This window comes from Physella acuta, unplaced genomic scaffold (assembly GCF_028476545.2).
Source record: "Physella acuta isolate Inbredline_101_S28 unplaced genomic scaffold, ASM2847654v3 ptg001304l, whole genome shotgun sequence".
Lineage (NCBI taxonomy): Eukaryota > Metazoa > Mollusca > Gastropoda > Physidae > Physella > Physella acuta.
The window spans coordinates 225,523-244,889 of NW_026732819.1; the positions used below are offsets into that span (position 1 = coordinate 225,523).

The 19,367-nt window shown below is 36.7% G+C and overlaps 1 protein-coding gene across 1 annotated transcript in view; it reads left to right on the forward strand.

Moving 5' to 3' along the window:
• Positions 1 to 19,367, forward strand: part of LOC131958233 (myosin-IIIa) — a gene marked incomplete at its 3' end in the record, with an annotated part of 61,205 nt that overhangs the window by 25,891 nt on the left and 15,947 nt on the right. The window contains 8 exon segments of the mRNA XM_059323132.1: positions 8,810 to 9,422; positions 10,882 to 10,947; positions 14,858 to 14,959; positions 16,072 to 16,191; positions 16,407 to 16,521; positions 17,350 to 17,497; positions 18,002 to 18,107; positions 19,145 to 19,259. Coding sequence (XP_059179115.1) covers positions 8,810 to 9,422; positions 10,882 to 10,947; positions 14,858 to 14,959; positions 16,072 to 16,191; positions 16,407 to 16,521; positions 17,350 to 17,497; positions 18,002 to 18,107; positions 19,145 to 19,259 — 1,385 coding nt within the window.

Below are 19,367 nucleotides of genomic sequence, written 5' to 3' on the forward strand. Positions count from 1 at the left end.
TATATTTTTAATTATGTCATAAATACATGTGTATATTTAGTATCAATGCAGGAAGTCACTGATAAGGACAGGTGTCGATTATGTTGAATCGTCGGCACACAAATCATGTTTATTTTGGTAAATTATTTAACTCTACTTTCTGAAGAGTCCGCCTTTCATTTCCTTATCTCGCAGGCTATAAATAGAACTGAGCGAGACAGTTGTACAATAATGCAGATTTAACTCAATAAAAGTCTCAACTTTACGACCTCTAAATCTCAGAACAAAAAAAAATATGCCAGATTTTATTGGTGTTGTTTTTTTTTTAATTATAAATTTTTTTAAAACTATTTTATAATACTCTGACGTGAATAGAAACATAACAGTTAACGTGTAGGCTAAGTAAATCTCATTTCAATATTTAGTTATTTAAAAAAAATTATATTATCATGTTTTAATAATCTTATTTGACATACATCTGGTTACGAAAAAATGCGATAGAATATCTGTAACATACTGGTAACACAAATATGGGTACAGCTATGTATGATTTTATGCTGACGATATACGGTGGATCTTTTTCATCTTTTATGCCATACCAGTGGCGTCACTCGGTGCGGCATCTCATGGTGTCATCCCCCCCCCACCCCAATTTTTTTTCTCTGAAAATTTTGCAGCTGGTGTCACCCCTCCCCCCGGTAAAAGCTTTAAAGTGTTCACATTTAATACTAATGATGTTTATCTATAGTCGGTTGTTAATACAGTTGGTTGTAGCATTGTTTTCTCGATAGTCTGTATCTTTACGTCATGGTGTCACCATCCTCCCCTCCCTAATCGGTATCGTCATTATGTACCTAACATACTTTTTAACTCTAATTTAAAAAAAAAAGTTTTTATTCTATATATCTTGCAATTTTTTTTGTCTTGGTGTGACCCCCCCCCTAAATGGTGTCATCCCCTGCCCCCTCCTCGCGACGCCTCTGTGCTATACCAACCATTGTTCTAACTTAAGGCACACACCTCTAAGACTCATTGATAAAACACTACACAATTTGCTCTTATTCTCACTAAAATAAAACCAACCTACCCCTATCTATCTGTCTCATCTAAAATTCTGATTTTCCGTATTCTAACTCTCTCGAAACCACTACTAAGACCTAAAAATGGGCGCGTAACTCGAATACTAAAAATAGACCTTCCAAAAGACTGACGTAATCCACAGAGCGTTGATTGGTCGCCTGATTACTGATTTGTTGTGTCCGACCAAAAGCGTTTCTCTGCTAATTGTCAAGTTACTAATGCATACGTTTAGAATTACTTTCAGCAGAGGCGTAGCGAGGGGGGGGGGGGCGGGGGGGGGGACATATGTCCCCGGGCGCCGACCTTAGGGGGGGCGCCAAATTGAAAGTTTGAGGGGGGGTGCAAATGAAAAGTTCGAGGGGGGGTGCAAATCGAAAGTTTGAAGGGGGGGGGTGCAAATGAAAAGTTCAAGAATCTGTACTTACACAGCGCCTATGTCATAATAATCAAGGCTAAAAATAGAACCAGGGTAGAGCTAGGGTTAGTACCGGGTCTAAGACTACGGCTGGGGTAGTGTTGCCAGCGAAACTTGATGTGTTGATACCCGGCTAGAGATTGTAGAGATAGGGAACATTCCTTCTGGGGCAGGAAGTGTAGGCCCATTACACAGGTCGCAATTACGTCTTGTGTAGGGAGAAATTTGTCTACACAAAGTATAACGTTACCAAACCGAGATCCATCGAGAGTATTACGTAACAAAAAAGGCAATGTTCTAAAAATGATATGTAACAAAAAATGCAACGCTTCAAAAGTATTACGTAACACAAATGCGATGCATTAAAAAAGCTATGTAATAAAAATGTCACGCATCAAAGCTGATATGTAAAAAAAATTCGACGCATCAAAAGTATTATGTAATAAAAATATAGGTTTGGTTAGGTTTGCCTGTCGCCTCTCCTGGGACATAGGCCGCTGACAAGAGCTTTCCAGACGTCTCTGTCCTGGGCTAGTCTCTCCAACTGTCCCCAGGTGTATCCAATCTTCTTGGTGTCTTCTTCCAGGTCACGTCTCCAGGTCTTTCTTGGTCTGTCTCTCTTCCTCCTGCCCTGTGGATTCCAGGTGAGGGCCTGTCTTGTTATGCTGGATACAGGCTTCCTTTATTTATGATGCATTAAAAAAGTTATGTAAAAAAATGTCACGCATCAAAACTGATACGGAAAAAATTCGTCGCATAAATGTATTGTGTAACAAAAATAATAAATATGATGCATTAAAAAAGTTATGTAACAAAAAAAAGCGACGTATAAAAAAAGCTATATGACAAAAATGCACATGATCAACACTGTCAGATAAAACATGATACTCATTATAGAGTGAACTAACAAGATCTAGTACTTCCTAGTCGGCGATGCCGTCATAGAGGCGTTGAACTCTTACGCTTATCGGCCTATAGAACTCGAGAAACTTCCTTATGCGGGCCGGGATTTTATTGACTGTCTTCTCTTGAAAGAGGAGGGGGGGGGGGTCGAGGGTAACAGGAGTGGCGTGTAGGTTACATTAGCTGTAATACAGCGCTGTTCTCCAGATGGTTCTTGTAATAGTAATATTTTATACAGTCTAAGTGAAGTAGAGCAGGGGCGGAACTACAGTGCCGCCAGACCCCGCAATGCGGGGGGGCCCACGCCATTTAGGGGGCCCACAGCCGACCATAATCCATTTTTTAATAATTAAAAAACTTAATTTTCTTATATTTTTGACTTGATGGTTGTTTTGTAACAAGAATACTATAGCTGCAGTTGGATTATCTTTATTCTATAGACACCATTCCACGCTCTTGTATATTCTTTTTCCCTTTGTTTTTAAATCATTGTGAAAGTTTGGCAAACGGTTAAACCACTTCCATGACTTATTTCCCTTTTTTAAATAGTCAAATAGGGGTGCTCATAAGCTCATTTTAATAGATTTGTACTAAACAAATTATAAAAGCAATTACTTCTCTTTAATATTATTTTTCAAAAAATACATACTAAAGAATAACATAGTATAAAAAGGAAATGTGCTTAAAATTAATAATATAAATACAAAAAGACATTGAAATAAACATAACACCAGAAACCATTACACATACAAAGCTTTGATGTTTCATATTCTTTCGACCGTTTGATAGTTTATTTAAAAGTGATAAAATTAATTAAAACAGTTTTTCAAGTTTTACTAAGCACTCACACTCATGAGAAGTTGTTGTAATTTGATTTAATTGAAAAAAAAAGCTTTTTTCTTTTTCTAAACTAAATCAGGGCAGAAATGAGTATCCTATGTTCATATTATTTGTTTATATATATATATATATGTATATATATATATATATATATATATATATATATATATATATATGGAGAGGCCCAAAATTTGTTTTTGCGGGATGGCCCTTTTTTTCTAGTTCCGCCACTGAAGTAGAGCTGTATCTTTAATGTGGTTTGTAAAAGTGGTTGTGTTGTGTTTTTTTTTTACACAAAATCCTTGTGTAATTAAAGTAATTTAACAAAAAAAAATGAAGTCAAATGATGTTACCACAAAAACCAAAAGTCACAGTAACTTACCGCCAAGACTATGAACTCACAGTCATTTAACCACTAAAATTAACTACTGATCCTGATGATAAAAATAGTTTATCGAGTAAACTTTGAGGTTCATTTCCATTTACCACCTACACCATGGACTCAAATCAATTTACCACTAGAACAAAAAACCAAATAAATATTTTACTACCAAAAGCAATGAGTCTAAACAACTACCATTTTTTATTTATTCAATAACCGTAACAAAAGTTGACCTTTTTTACATTGGCCTTTTTTTTAAAAACATAATAACATTTTCATAAAAATTTTTACCATGTAAACCTTTAGGTCCATGTAATTTACCACCTTAGCTCCTGGGTCCATGTAATTTACCACCTTAGCTCCTGGGTCCATGTCAGCGCAACCTCTGACACAAAAACAGAAACCAGACACTCAAAACCACGATAAGGAAGTTGTAAACACTAAGGGGGTGGCGAGGGGGGGGGGGGCCTAATAAAACAACTGGACCACCCCCAAACTGGTACTTGGTCTGATAGACATGTATATTCCGATAGGTTCTGTCTCTAGTTTATGTGCCGGTATTTACTTCTAACGAGGACATGGAAAAAAGGTTGATGAACCACCAAATCTTTATAGGTTATCAGGTAAACACCCTCCGACTCACCCACACGTATACTTTAAAGGCTCGCCCCCCGTCACACCCCAGTTAACGCTAACCAGACGTCACCTAATTGTAAATTGTTCTCTCGCCATCAAGATTAAAGTCACCACATTTCAAAATAAAATGCACTTTTTTTTTCTAACTTAGCCGGAGGCTACCACACCTTCCAGTCCACACATCTACAGGTAAATCTGACTAGCAGTTTAAAACTTTTTCATCGGCCCGTAACTAACGGCTTAATTTACGGGCCAGCTGCTAGTATTCCGGATTTCTGCACTGTTAAAAGCGAAACGGAACGGTTGCATAATTCACATCACGGGGAGTCTATCTAAACTCGCGATTCGGGTTTATAAAAGTCGAAATGAAAAAGAAATAACTTCGCGATTTAAATTTTTTAAATTCAAAGCACACTGTTGAAAAAATTCGTTTGAATGGGTTGGTGGTGCAGAACGGGGAGGGGGGTGGGGGTGACGATGGTTGCGTTTGATCTTGTTGCGTCTAAATCTCTGCTTAGTTTCTAAAGAATGTTATTCTTACACTTTCGTGTGCCCACCTGGTATTGTAGTGAAGAGGAGATATGCATGCATACATGCTATTAGACAGCCACAGACGTTGTATTCCTGGATTGGGTTGATTTTTGTGACTATGTGTGACGACTGAATAGTGCAACGTCACACTTCTGCATTTGAAAAAGAAAATTCTAAAAATAAAAGAAACCCTGGATATTTAGTAGTTTATTCCTGATGCTTTAAAACTCGTTGTGATTTGTGAAAGAAATAGATCAAAGTATTTAATCTTTACACCGACTTTGTGACTTATGAAAGAAATGGATTAAAGTACCTAATCTTTACACCGATAAATCATTATTGTAAAAATGAATTCTTTTTTTTTTTTAAATAACATGAATTCAATTTGATGTACAAGTTGATGAGGAGGGTGTTAAACTAAGTAGATATAATTTTAGGGGTAAATGTAATTTTTGTGACGATGTGTTTTGCTGCAAGGGGGGGGGGGATCGGGGAAAGATTATTGTTTGAAAGCAGCCCAGTATACGTGCTGCAATTACTTAAAAAAAAAAATTAAAAAAAAAAAATTTCACTTCACAAATTTGGTTTAGAATAGATTAAGGTAGGTGTTTTTATAAAAGCTACAAAATTATTGTGAGTAAATAAACGTTATTAGTTAAATACTGGTTACCTTAGCTGTAGAGGTTTAATTTAAGGTTGATTAATACGTACCGTAATGTGACATGACAGTATAACGAAATCCCGAGCTTAGTTATAACATATAACACGAAGGGAACAAAGAGCACTTTATCATTTGGTTATGTTATGTTATGTTAGGTGGGAAGACGCGACCACTAGGTAGAGCTCTAGACTGCTATCACCGGAAGTTTAGAGTCTAATCCGGGTTTCTAGTCAGTAGAACGTCACTGAGGTCACAGAAACAGATGAACTCTACTTCACTTGACCCTAGTACATGGGACGGCGTGGTGGAAAAGTTTTGAGTTCGAGTCCCTGGCTAGAGCTGTAGTACATCCCTGGACCCAGCCAAGCATGATGTTAAGTCTTACCTCAGGGAACTTATATACGTTAGGGAAACTAAAGGCTTCTGGGCATAGTACTGACCAAACTATCCCTTCATATGACGAGGTCACAGCACAGATTAACTCTACTTCACCTGCTCCGCGAGCCGCCGGGTCCGAAAGGGAACTTTACTTACTACATAGCCTACATCACTGCCTTTCATTCTCTATGTTCATACCAAGCCTACATCACTGCTTTTCATTCTATTCTTTCATACCTAGCCTACATCACTGCCTTTCATTCTCTATGTTCATACCAAGCCTACATCACTGCCTTTCATTCTCTTTGTTTACGTTTAACACAGTTCTGCTATTCACACATTTAGCTGACACGATTGTTAACACACAACGTACGGCATAGCGATTTGTTTCTACGTTGATGGAATGTATTTAATTTATTCCTGAAATCGCCCAACCGCGTCGTGTTTAAAGGGGGTGACCAAGATGTATACTTTAATTTTTTTTTTTTAAATGTGGTGGTCTTAGGAAATGTTATATACTGATATACAAGCTTGGGGTGTTCATTTTTTGTGTTATATATCATATACAGGGTATAGAACTGTGCTTATTAAAAGTGTTTCAGCACTCAAGAAAACTAAAAATCCGTATCAGCGGGGGAAAAAATTGTATTTAAATCAAGGAAAAAATTCTGTTATTTATTGCTAAAGAAGAAAGAAGAAGAAAAAACTAGTTTCGAGTGTTTGATTTACTGTCAAATAAAGTTGTAACATTGATATACTGTGAAGTAAAGTTGTAACATTGATATACTGTCAAGTAAAGTTTGTAACATTGATATACTGTCAAGTAAAGTTTGTAACATTGATCAACAACTGTGTATCTGCTTTATGACGCGGGGTGCCCACACGGATCCGGGTGCTATATTTAGCTCAGAGGAGGGTAGGCCCTTGGGGGTGAAATCATGCGTCGCCTGATCCGTTCGTTCATCCCAGTCGGCTGGCCGGTCACGCTAGGGTGGGTCGGGCGGCGTGATACATGGTGTGATACAACTTCTGGTTGTGTAACAATAACTGCTTTATTCTACTTGAGACAGGGATTTTCTTCACAACAGGTGGGCTCAGAGACTTATCTGTACGGTATATATATATATTTATATATATAATATATATATATATATATATATATATATATATATATATATATATATATATATATATATATATATATATATATATATATATATATATATATATATATATATATATATATATATATATATATATATATATATATATATATATATATATATATATATATATATATATATATATATATATATTTATTTATTTATTTATTTATAAATATATAAATAATTTTATATGCATATAGGCCTATATATATGTATATATATAAAAATAAATAAATATATATATATATATATATATATATATATATATATATATATATATATATATATATATATATATATATATATATATATATATATATATATATATATTTATTTATAAATATATAAATATTTGGAGATATATATATATAGGCCTATATATATGTGTGTATATATATATATATATATATATATATATATATATATATATATATATATATATATATATATATATATATATATATATATATATAGGGGATATTTATTTATGTGGGTCTATGTGAGTAACTTTTTTTTAATTGAAGGCCCATTAAACATGGATTTAAGAAGGCCATACCGCTATAGTATGTAGGCTAATAGCTGTAAAAGAAATACGATTGAGTCGTGGCTATAGTGGGTTATTTTTCTCTTAAAAACACTCATCGAGGCACGACAATTTTTTTTAAAAAATAAATTACTTTTACTTTTTTAACTGTAGCTCTGGTTTTTGCACCCCCCCCCCCACCAAACGTCCCAGAATCCACCCCCCCCCCCCCTCCTCACATCCGCATTGCAGAGTTGGGGATAAGCCAGCTATGTACAGAATAAACGTGTTCCCTCCAGAAATTTTGCAATGCGAGACTTAATATTCTTTTAATACGCCAACAATTTTAAGTTCTAAAAATAGAGAGTGACGCATGACTCTTAACTAGGATGCACAAAATTAAAAAAAAATCTATTCCATGAAAAAGCCAAAGTAGCAATTCTTTAAGTTCTCGAAAGAAAGCATTGGATGCACAAAGCTGAGATTTCAGACAAACTCTAAAGCTTCACCTAATTCTTCACCCAAATCCTAAAATTGACACACTACCAGTCGTAAGTTAAACGTCAATTTGTATTTTTATTTCCTTTTTAGTTTTGTTAGCTATAAAATTAAAACAAATGTTACCGGACTATCTTCTAAAACTTTCATTGATACTAGAACCATCATTGAATGGACGATAAAATTGTTCCTCAACACTTTTTAAAACTGTGAATACCCAACATAATTTGTGTATGTACAAAAATGCCAGATTAACGAATGGTTCCCTACATTGTCTTTTCGTAGAAAATGTTAGCCAGGTTTTTCCGCGCATCATTATTTAGAATTATTTTTTAAAACCTGAATTGAATTATTAATATTAATTTCTTAACCTTAATTTACCCCGTGTTCAGTAAATCTTGGTGTCAGAAAAAGAATAATGGATTCTTGTTTTTTTTTTAAAAAGTCTGAATCTTTTTATTTAAACATATGGTACTAGACAAGAGAAGATTACAAATTAAAAAAATATATCCAACACAAACTTTACTGTAAACCTAACCCCAACTTCTTAAACTACCATGCACTTAAGCCTTATATAAACTCTAAGGATGGAAGTTTCATTATCGGTGGTAAAAGTCTTACGTGTTTTACAAATCTCTTTATTTTTTCGACAGGTCACTCAAAAGTCTATTTATTTTTTGACAGTTCACTCAATAGTTTCTTTATTTTTTCGACAGTTCACTCAAAAGTCACTTTATCTTTTTATTTGACGGGTCACTCAAAAGTCTCTTTATTTTGTCTACATTTCACTCAAAAGTCTTTTTATTTTATTTGACAGGTCACTCAAAAGTCTCCACTCTAGCGATAGTTCGGGCAAGAACTCCGACCCCTTGTACTACGAGCTTGGAAGCGACAACGATGACTTCCCTTTGATCCCGGCCCCCGAGCGAGAAGAGAAAAATGCTGAGATGAGCCACACGCCCAACTATACCTCGATCCTGAAGAAAAAACCTCAGACCAACTTTGCGTTTGTCGACGATGAACAAACATCCACCTCCGCCCTTGAGAGACACATCTCCATCCCGGCAGACTACGGGATTGATGAACCCCAAGCTGACTATGAGACAACGGCCTCCGTCAGGCGTCACCACGCCCACAACAATCCGCCCTCGGGCGTGACTTTTGACAGTTTTTTCGAACCAGACGACAATTCGCGTGGGTCAGCCGCGAGCCTGATAACCTTCCCGCTCTCTCAACCTCTACGGATAGAGCCGATCTCAGCTAAACCCAGCCCGTTCGGTCAAAATAACGGACATGCGCAGTTATTCCATGAAACGTCTTTCATCGAAACTGACCCGCTAAAAATAGTCGACCTTTCGAAACTTCCGGAGCTGACACTCGATACCATATCGGAATGTATTGAAGCGCGATACAAAGATGACAAGATATATGTGAGTATCGATGTTAAATTGATCTTGTTAGTATCGTTGTAGGGTCAGCGGTGTCAGGTCGGTGAAGCTCGTTGTTGCTAAACCGAAAAGTCTCGAGTTCGAACCCTCGGGCAGATGAGGCTCGATTGCTGAGGACATGAACTCGTTTTGTAGAGAAAACTCCAGAACCAAACAACTGCTGCCTTGTAGTTTGTTCTTGGTTGGACAGAGGCTATGGAAGCAAATCCACAAAAAGAAAAGCTGGCTGAAACGGCCTCTATGGCGCATAACATGTTGATACGTAATACTTGACTGTGTTGGAGGAAGTCCCTTCCAACATTAAAAATTAAGAACAAAGAAGAAGAAGTACATTAGTACTAGGCTGCAATATTTTTTATAGAAAAGACTAGCGTGTTTATTGTTCTTTCTGGGCGTATCGCCACTACGGTTAGGATTTGCATGAATATTCAGGCCAAAGTTTATTCCAGGCATCTCCAAAATGTCTATTCCCCACCACCAACCCCCGAAAGAAACAGAATTTATATGATATATACTTTTACCAGAGTCCGCCCCTCCCCCCCCCCCCCCCCGAAAATTTCAAGTGCCCTACCCCGGGCAAAAAGTCTGGAAGAAGCACTGGTTCAGGCTAGGATTATGGTCAGGACAGGCAGGCAGGATTTAGGCAAAGGCGAGATTTATACCCAGGGTTAGGTTTGAGGTAGGCTAGGATACTAGGAAGAAAATCTCGAATACGCCATTTCGACGTTTTAATAAGCGGCTTTTTTTTTGGCATTGTAATCTAATTTATTACTCAGAAGTTCAAAACTATAAATTTACATAACGCTGTCTTTTATTTCATTTTTGTACTGTTATCTAGCAGAATATAAATTTTTATTTTTTTACCTATTCTGTGAAATTGTTTCATGAAATATTTGCATCATTTCATTTTTTAATTTAACAAAAGTTTAAAAAAAAACCACCTGTTGATGTTAGATAAAACAATTTTTTTGCGTTGTTGACTATATTAGGGGTATATTACGAGTTGTTTACAATGAGCCCTACTATATATCACGTTTAAGGCATCACTATTTAAACACCCTCCTCCGTTTCTTCATTGGTCCATATCAATAAGACATTTGATCTAAAATTGCATTTAAGTTTTAAAATTCATATTTCCGCAAATTTCTACCACAAGCACACATTTTCCCCTCTCATTTAACTAAACATCGGCATTAGTTTCTCATACAACGGCCGTGAACCAAAACAATGAACTGACGTAAACGTTTTTAAACATTTGTATTAAAATATGTCGTCGTTTTTTTTCGGAGAGGGGATATGTTTGAAGTGTTATATATTATCAGAATGGTGTGTAGTGGGAGTGTTATTTTATGTTACATAGCTAGAGTGTGAGTGAGAAAAAGCAAACGTTTTTGTTATGTAATCTGTTCACGATCTCATATATTTGATTCATGTTTTTCAGAGTTTCTGTGGAGAAATTTTAATCTCTGTCAACCCCTTCAAGCCAGTGGATATATGCAGGTCGGAGGTAAGGAAGATTAGGTTTTCTGTTGAGAAACAGGTCTTTTAGACATACTTCAGGTCTATTAGTTGTAAAGCAGTTCTTTGATTTGCACGAAAAGTACCCGGTGGTTCAAGTTTTTTTTTTTGGTTATGCAACAGATCTTTTAAAAGTACTCAATCCTTTGAAGCCCATGAGGAGCAGTGGGCAGCAACCACACCTCTCCCCCGGGCTCTGTTTTGGGCAGCTCTCTTTAGTTGAGCCCACGTAAGCCCGGCAGCCCTTGCCTCTCCTTCCATGGACTATCTCCAGGGTGCTCTGGTCGGCCTACTTCCCCCTGGGGATTCCAGTGTAACACATGTCACGTGCGTAATGTTATCCCCTCCTCTCCTCAGGGCTTGTCCGATCCCCCCCCCCATTTGCAGGTTTTATTGCCCCTGCCAATCGTCTTTTGCCATACGACATGTAGCCTGCCATATATTTCAGCTCCTGTAGCCGTTCAACACTTGTAAGAGGAAGTTAGCATAAACCTGTAATCTATACTGTGACGTGATTGTTTGGTGTCTTGCACGAACTAACTCGTTGGTACAGACATTTTAACTTTATCAGCTTAGTGCAGGGGTCTGCAACCTGCGGCTCGCGGGCCGCATGCGGCTCTTTTAATGTCGATATGCGGCTCTCTAGTTCCATAATAATTATATTATTTTATTTTCAAAACTCAAAAAATATTATACTGCAAAAACAACTTAAAACAAAATAAAAAAACAATGAGAATATGTGGAGTAGAGCGTATATGGACAACTGACAGATGCTGGACTTTAGGCCCAGACCCACAACTGTGCTGTGGCCAGCCCCACTAGCAATGGTTCTATGCTTTCCATTACCGAAGTGCACATAAAAATGTTAGTAGCTCTTTAAAAATTTAGATGTTTTGTAGATTGTAACTTTTGGCTCTTCCGTCTCAAAAGGGGTAGTTCTAGTGTTAATATAGCCCTAGTGCATATATCTTCATATATATATATATATATATATATATATATATTTTTTAATTGCACTTGTAGAAAAAATGAAAAAAAAAAACTTTAAAAAAAATCGCTCCTTTTTGAAGTGATGTTCGAAATTCTTCGTTGCGTTGCTACAAATAGATTAAACGTGATGACAACAAAAAAAGTTTGCAAATAGCATGAAGAAAAATAATTATTTTCATAATTAAAAAAAAAAACATCTCCATACACTCAGTGGTATAGTTATTTATTTTTCAATCTGTCACACCTCGTAGGTGTTCCATCTCATTCAAAATCACTCAAGTAACGCCTAGAGGTTTTCTGTATACAATTTTTATTCAAAAACTTCTGAAAGATAATTCCTGTAATCTTAGCAATTTAACAACAGCGGAGTCTAAGACAGAATGAAAGAAACATGTTATAATGCTGGCAAAGTCCAATCGGAATCCATATTGGATATATATATATATATATATATATATATATATATATATATATATATATATATATATATATATATTGTATAGCCGACAAGTAGACTTCTGTTCTGATAATTTCGATCATTTAACTAATAGATTCCATATAGAACTATAACAGATAGAATTTGTTACAGTTCTATAGTTTTAGGAATGCAACTAAATTAATTGCTGATTTTTACTTTAAGGATATATTATGTTACAATTTTATTAATTTTTGCGTGTAACAAAATTGATTGCTGAATTTTACTTTAAGGATATATGTTACAATTTTATTGATTTGGGCGTGTAACTAAATTCAATGTTGAGCCTTACTTAAAATAACAGGATATCTAAAACAGTTCTTTAATTTCGGGAATGTAACAAAACTTCCTGTTGAATGTTACTCTAAGCGATAGGATATCTGTTTCAGTTGCAACGTTTCGGGCCGGTAACTAAATTCCTTCGTGGCTCCAAAATCTAACTTTAAACGATGCGATAGTGTTGCAGTTGTCTGAAAGGTTAGACCACTGTGTCCGGGTCCTGAGTTTTGTCTGAACAAAGAACTGGATTAGCTGGAACTATTAAAGACAAATTTTATAGGACAGTTTGTGCTAGAGGCTCGAACAGTCTAGCACAGTCATTCAGTTACACCGCCCATAAGCTGCATATCTCCCCCACCCGTAGGTTGCATCTCCCCATAGGTTGCATATCTCACCCATCCATAGGTTGCATATCTCCCCATATGTTGCATATCTCCTGATAAGCTGCATATCTCCCCACCCATAGGCTGCATATCTCCCCATAGGTTGCATATCTCCCCCACCCATAGGTTGCATATCCCCCCCCCCCCACCCCTGGGCTGCACCCAAACCCACTTCCGGTTAACTAAATACCAAAAAATAGTTTCCAAGAAAATATCCAGCTGTTATAAAGTAATTATAAAGATACAAGTCACGAGGATAAAGGATTATTGATACAAGACCCGCTCTTCTTTTTTAAAGGAATGGAAATTATTACGGCTGCTATGGATGGCTGATTTTTTTTAAAAAAAACATCTCTTCAGGATTCAGCCCTAGGGACCCGCGCGATATAGCACACTTTTTAAAATCCTCATTAAATTGTCGATACTACACCACTCATTAAAAGTTGACAGATGTAAGCGGTCGTTAAACTCTGGCAAGTTAAACCCGACAATCCAGAGGCGTAGCGAGGGGGGCGGGGGGGGTTACTTATGTCCCCGGGCGCCGACCTCAGGGGGCGCCAAAATGGGTTGAAAAAAACAAATTAAAATGTCATTTTAGCTGCATTTTTGCTTTATAAATAGTTTGAGGGGGGGGGGGTGCAAATAGAAAGTTTGAGGGGGGGGGGGGGGGGTGCAAATTGAAATTTGCTCCCGAGGGGGCGCCAAATTGAAAGTTTGTCCCCGGGCGCCGGGAAGGGTCGCTACGCCTCTGCGACAATCAAACAGTTGTTAAACTCTATCAGGTTAAACTTTAACAGACTTAGAAACTATTACGTTTGTTAAACTCTGACATCGATAGGCATTTGCTTGATACCCGAGGAAAATCCGGTCATCGATGATTTAAAACTCTTTCCTCCTGTTTTGTACAGCTGTGTGTAAAGTCTATCTGTAGTTAGCCAGCGTTGTTGACTGGTATATATGTTATGTTTTGCTAATTATAGCTGAGAGACTTAGACAGGCAAGTTTCTAATACAGCATCACCAAATTTCTACTGGTTTCTTGGAATTTTCTAGTACAGCATCAACATTATTTTTGCAAGATCCTTGTAGTTTTATTTTTATAAATTTGCCACGATTGTTTCGCACCGCCTTGCGCCAGTCCTTGAAGCTGTCAAATTTGAAGAGATTTCTAACTCAAGGACCCTACGCAGAGACGTAGCGAGGGGGGGGGGGGGCGGTACATATGTCCCCGGGCGCCAACATGGGTTGGAAAGACAAATTAAAATATCATTTTAGCTGCAGTTTTGCATTATAAATATAAATAATATATGGGGGGGGGGGCGAATTGAAAGTTTGTCCCCGGGCGCCGGGAAGGGTCGCTACGCCTCTGACCCTACGAAAACTGTTTAGTTTCTGTTTCGTTGAGTGGAGGGTGTGGGAACGTATTTCATGCAGGTATCAGAAAGCTTTAGAACAAAGTTTGATGTGTACGGGCGGATACAGAGTTTTGTCAGTGTCGACTGAGATTTATTTTATTTTATTTTTAGCGACCAAAGATTTTTATTGAAGAATATGCGTTTGTTTATTTTCTTATTTTCAGTGCATTTAAAAGCTTGTCATTATAAAGGTTTTTAAATTTGTTTTATCTCTCGGTGTTTTTAATAAAAAATCTTTCCTACGGTTTTTGTATTTTAATTTTGTATCCCTACCTTCAATTTGTAAAGATAGTTTTCAGTTTAAAACTTCTAGGCTCACCCTCTATCTCTAATAATGTTTTTTTATTTACCCTTTCAGCACTACGAGGATTACCAATACGCCAAAATCTCCCCGGCCCCCCACCTCTTCGCCGTGTCTGCCAAAGCTTACACAGGGATCAGGGACCTTAGGAATAACCAGGTAGGGACCTGACAACCTTGGTTAAACATGGAGCCTCGTTTTGAACCTTTTGTTGTCCAACTGTCCAATAGTAAACAGTCACGTTATACACAGAAAAACTCACGTGTCTTCCTTAACAACAACAATATATCAGCCTACAATATTACAATATATATAGGCATATATATATATATATATATATATATATATATATATATATATATATATATATATATATATATATGCTTGAAAAATGTACACAACTTTGATATGTTGTAAAAGTACACGGACCATTAATGAAGCTGGGTTTTTAGTAATTTTAATGTCACACAATAAAGCGGTGTCCCATAAAATGGCGCCCCACCATAAAATGGCGTCCTCCCGTGGTGTCCCACCATTTAAATGGTGCCCGACCAAAAAGCGGCGCCCAACCATAAAATGGAGTCACCCGGTTTTGTCCGCCACTATTGGTCTAAATGAATTATTAAAAATATTTTTTTTGCCCCAGTATTTATAATATTAACAAACACAAATATATGTTACGTCTATATTCTAGCCCCCCCCCCCCCCCCACACACACACACTCATGCACGTAAGACAGACAGTAATGTGCCACACCTAACAATATAACAAAACAGAATGCACTTTGAAGTTTTTACCAAATGGGTGATTTAGATAATCAATCTCACACTAAAATACATCAAGAAGGCTTAGACGTCAGGACAAAGGAAGAAGATTGATAAATATGTATTTAAATTCACTTAAATAAGCAAATCACTTGCATACAACAGTATGTATTTAATGCATGTCGTCTATGGATGACAAAAGACTACCCCCCTTCCCCCACCCCCCACTCCTAAAACAACATAGTTAAACCCCAACTCCCAGTACTTTACACTCCACCACTTAAGATTTTTTTTTAAAAATCAACAAACTAATAATGGTACATGTTTATTTTTTTACAAATAATATACATCGCAATATGCTAACCCCATCCAAAACCCATCAAACCCCTCCCACAAACACATAGTTTCAAAGAATCCCGCTGTAGAATGAAGATGACATACAACTCTTGTAGTTTTTATCTGCTTTTTTTCGCATTTATCAAATTTTTATCAAACCTTTATTTTTAGGTGATTTTGGTAAGCGGTGAATCGGGATCGGGGAAGACTGAAGCGACGAAATACTTGGTTCAGCATCTCATTGCTATAGCAGGCACCGATTTCAATGAGTTGGAACAGAGGATCATTAAGGTGGGTCTGTTTAATTATTTTTGGCAGGGGGTCATTAATTAAGGTGGGTCTGTTTAATTATGTGGAGCAGGGGGTCATTAAGGTTGGTCAGTTTAATTATGTGAAGCAGAGCATCATTGGGGGAGGGGGGGGACTTTTTCATTGTGTGGAGCAGAGGGATCATGAAAGTAATTCTGTTTATCTGAAATCTAACGCTGAAATGTGCACCCCCACAGGTCAACCCCCTGCTTGAAGCTTTCGGAAATGCCAAGACAATCCTCAACAACAACTCCAGCCGATTCGCCAAGTTCCTCTCCCTCAATGTCAGCAACGAGGGCAAGATTGAAAGTGGTGAGTACACACCAGGTGTTGTGTTTACCACTCAGTCGATCAACCCGCGTGCTTGATTGTAAGCCTGTGGTCACTAGGGGCCTTTAGGTCTGGCATACGTCAGGGCCAGGATCGTCACAAGGGGGGGGGTTTCCAATTTTTACCCGGGGACAAGCTTTCGATTTGCACCCCCCCCCCCCTCATACTTTCGATTTGCACCCCCTCTCATACTTTATATATATATACCGAGGGGTCTATGGGGGGGGGGTTGTGACCCCCCCTAACCCCCCCCCCCTGCCTACGCCACTGGTCAGGGCCATTCATGGTGTATTGGCAAGATATAAGTAGGCTACGATCGTTTATGTCCCTGTGGGGTATTTAAACTACAAGTCGGACTTCCACAAGAAAATCCATGGCCAGATCAAAATTCTGAACAGACGCCAAGATTGATTTGTGCTGAATCAAATGTGACGGTCTCAGTTATTAACTTCTAGCAATCATCAAGAGCATCACACTAACATTCAGAAAATAAGTGTATGTAGGCCATATGTCTGTCCTATCGTCATAGAAGTAAAATTAAAGTAAAATAATTTAATTAGGAAATATTTTTGTCTTTTAATTTATGTTGGGCTTGATGTCCTCTCCTTCCCCCTCCCCCACCCAAGCATAAAAACTACCATGCCTTGTATAACTATTGTAAACGCCATCTCTCTTCACATGACTTTAACATTTTAATTAAAATTTTAATTTTAATGATTGTATAATTTTAATAACTGTAATAATATACTTTTAATAATTATATTTGAATTTGTAATGAAATAAAAAAATATTTTTTTTCTATCTATAAAGCACGAATCAAAGATTACATGCTCGAGAAATCTAGAGTTGTCTTCCATAGTCCGAGGGAGAGAACATTTCATGCCTTCTATGCATTGGTAATAGGCGCTCCTGATGAATTGCTAGACAGTCTTTATTTAGAACGGAAAGGTAACTATAGGTACGTAAGAATTTTTCGTTTGTTTGAATATATAGATAATTTTCTTTTCAGTGTTAAAGTTAAGTATATATATATATATATATATATATATATATATATATATATATATATATATATATATATATATATATTATATATATAATATGACTGCTTATTTTCAGAATCCCAGATACACATTTTTATACTTATACTTATACCAAGTTGCCATTGATTGCTAAGGGTTAATACTCGTAGGGTTGTAAACTGTAAACAGAGTTTCTTCCAGGCATCTCTTCAGGGGGACTTTGCCCCCCGAAAATTTTTTACCGCCCCCCCCCCCCCCCCCCCCCCCCCCGAACGAAATGAAATGTATGTAATTTATATAGAAAATTAGAAAATATATACTTTTAACAGTGTCCCGCCCCCCCCCCCCCCCGGAGAAAAAAGTCTGGAAGAAACACTGGTTGTAAAGACTATAGAAAATCTACACATCTGAAGACTAACATTTATTGTTTTTATTTAAAGAATCACTGGAGAGTACTACCACTTGTCAGGTGGGGATAAAGCATTGTACAAACAAATTTACAAGGACCAGCAGGATGTGTTCAACCTCATTAAACTCACACCAGATGTAAGAGAATACACATTTTTTTAATTCAAGTTTTTAAAAAGCAGGATGTGTTCAACTTCATTAAACTCACACCAGATGTAATCGAATACACATTTTTTTTAAAATTCTTGTTTTCAAGTGTTCAACCTCATTAAACTCAAACCAGATGTAAGGGAATACACATTTTTTTAAATTCAAGTTTTAAAAAAAGCAGGATATGTTCAACCTCATTAAACTCACACCAGATGTGATAGAATACACATTCACATATTTTTAATTCAAGTTTTAAAAAAGCAGGATGTGTTCAACCTCATCATACTCACACCAGTTGTGAGAGAATACACATTCACATTTTTTAAATTCAAGTTTTAAAAAAGCAGGATGTGTTCAACCTCATTAAACTCACACCAGATGTAAGGGAATACACATTCACATTTTTTTAATTCAAGTTTTAAAAAAGCAGGATGTGTTCAACCTCATTAAACTCACACCAGATGTAAGAGAATACACATTTTTTAAATTCAAGTTTTTAAAAAGCAGGATGTGTTCAACCTCATTAAACTCACAACAGATGTAAAAGAATACACATTCACATTTTTTAAATTCAAGTTTTAAAAAAGCAGGATGTGTTCAACCTTATTTAAATCACAACAGATGTAAGACAATACACATTCACATTTTTTTAATTCAAGTTTAAAACAAAAAATCAGATTCATTGTTCAGATTTTTGGTATAGTTTCAAAAGTTAGTGGTTTTCCTTGACATATTATTTTTTCTCACCTTATCTTCCCTCAACAGCATACCTTGCCCCCAAAGGTCCCTCCCCTCAACACCTTCCCACCCTAAAATGACAGCACAACCCCCCCCCCCCACCATAAAAATGATCATAACTGTGACGTTTTAAAAATATTTTCAATATCAGTTTTTATAAAGAAAAAAAATAGAAATCATGCAGTATTATCACATTTGTATCCTCCCACCCAGAAGTCTCACCCCCCCCCCATCTTACATGCTTTGATTAATGAATGACCCATCTGGCATTAACATTATTAATCCAGGAAATCCAAGACATCAACACAATTTTGGCAGCCATCTTGCATATTGGAAACATAGAGTTCCGTGAAGGAGACCATGATTCTGTCATCATTGAAAACGAGTCTCTTGTTCTCCAAGGTAAAAATGGGTGTTGTGGTATCGTGTATTTATAATTTTTGACTGCTTCACCAGCTGTGTACATTATTTTCTGAAAGTATGGCTAAGTAACAGTAAATAATAGTAATT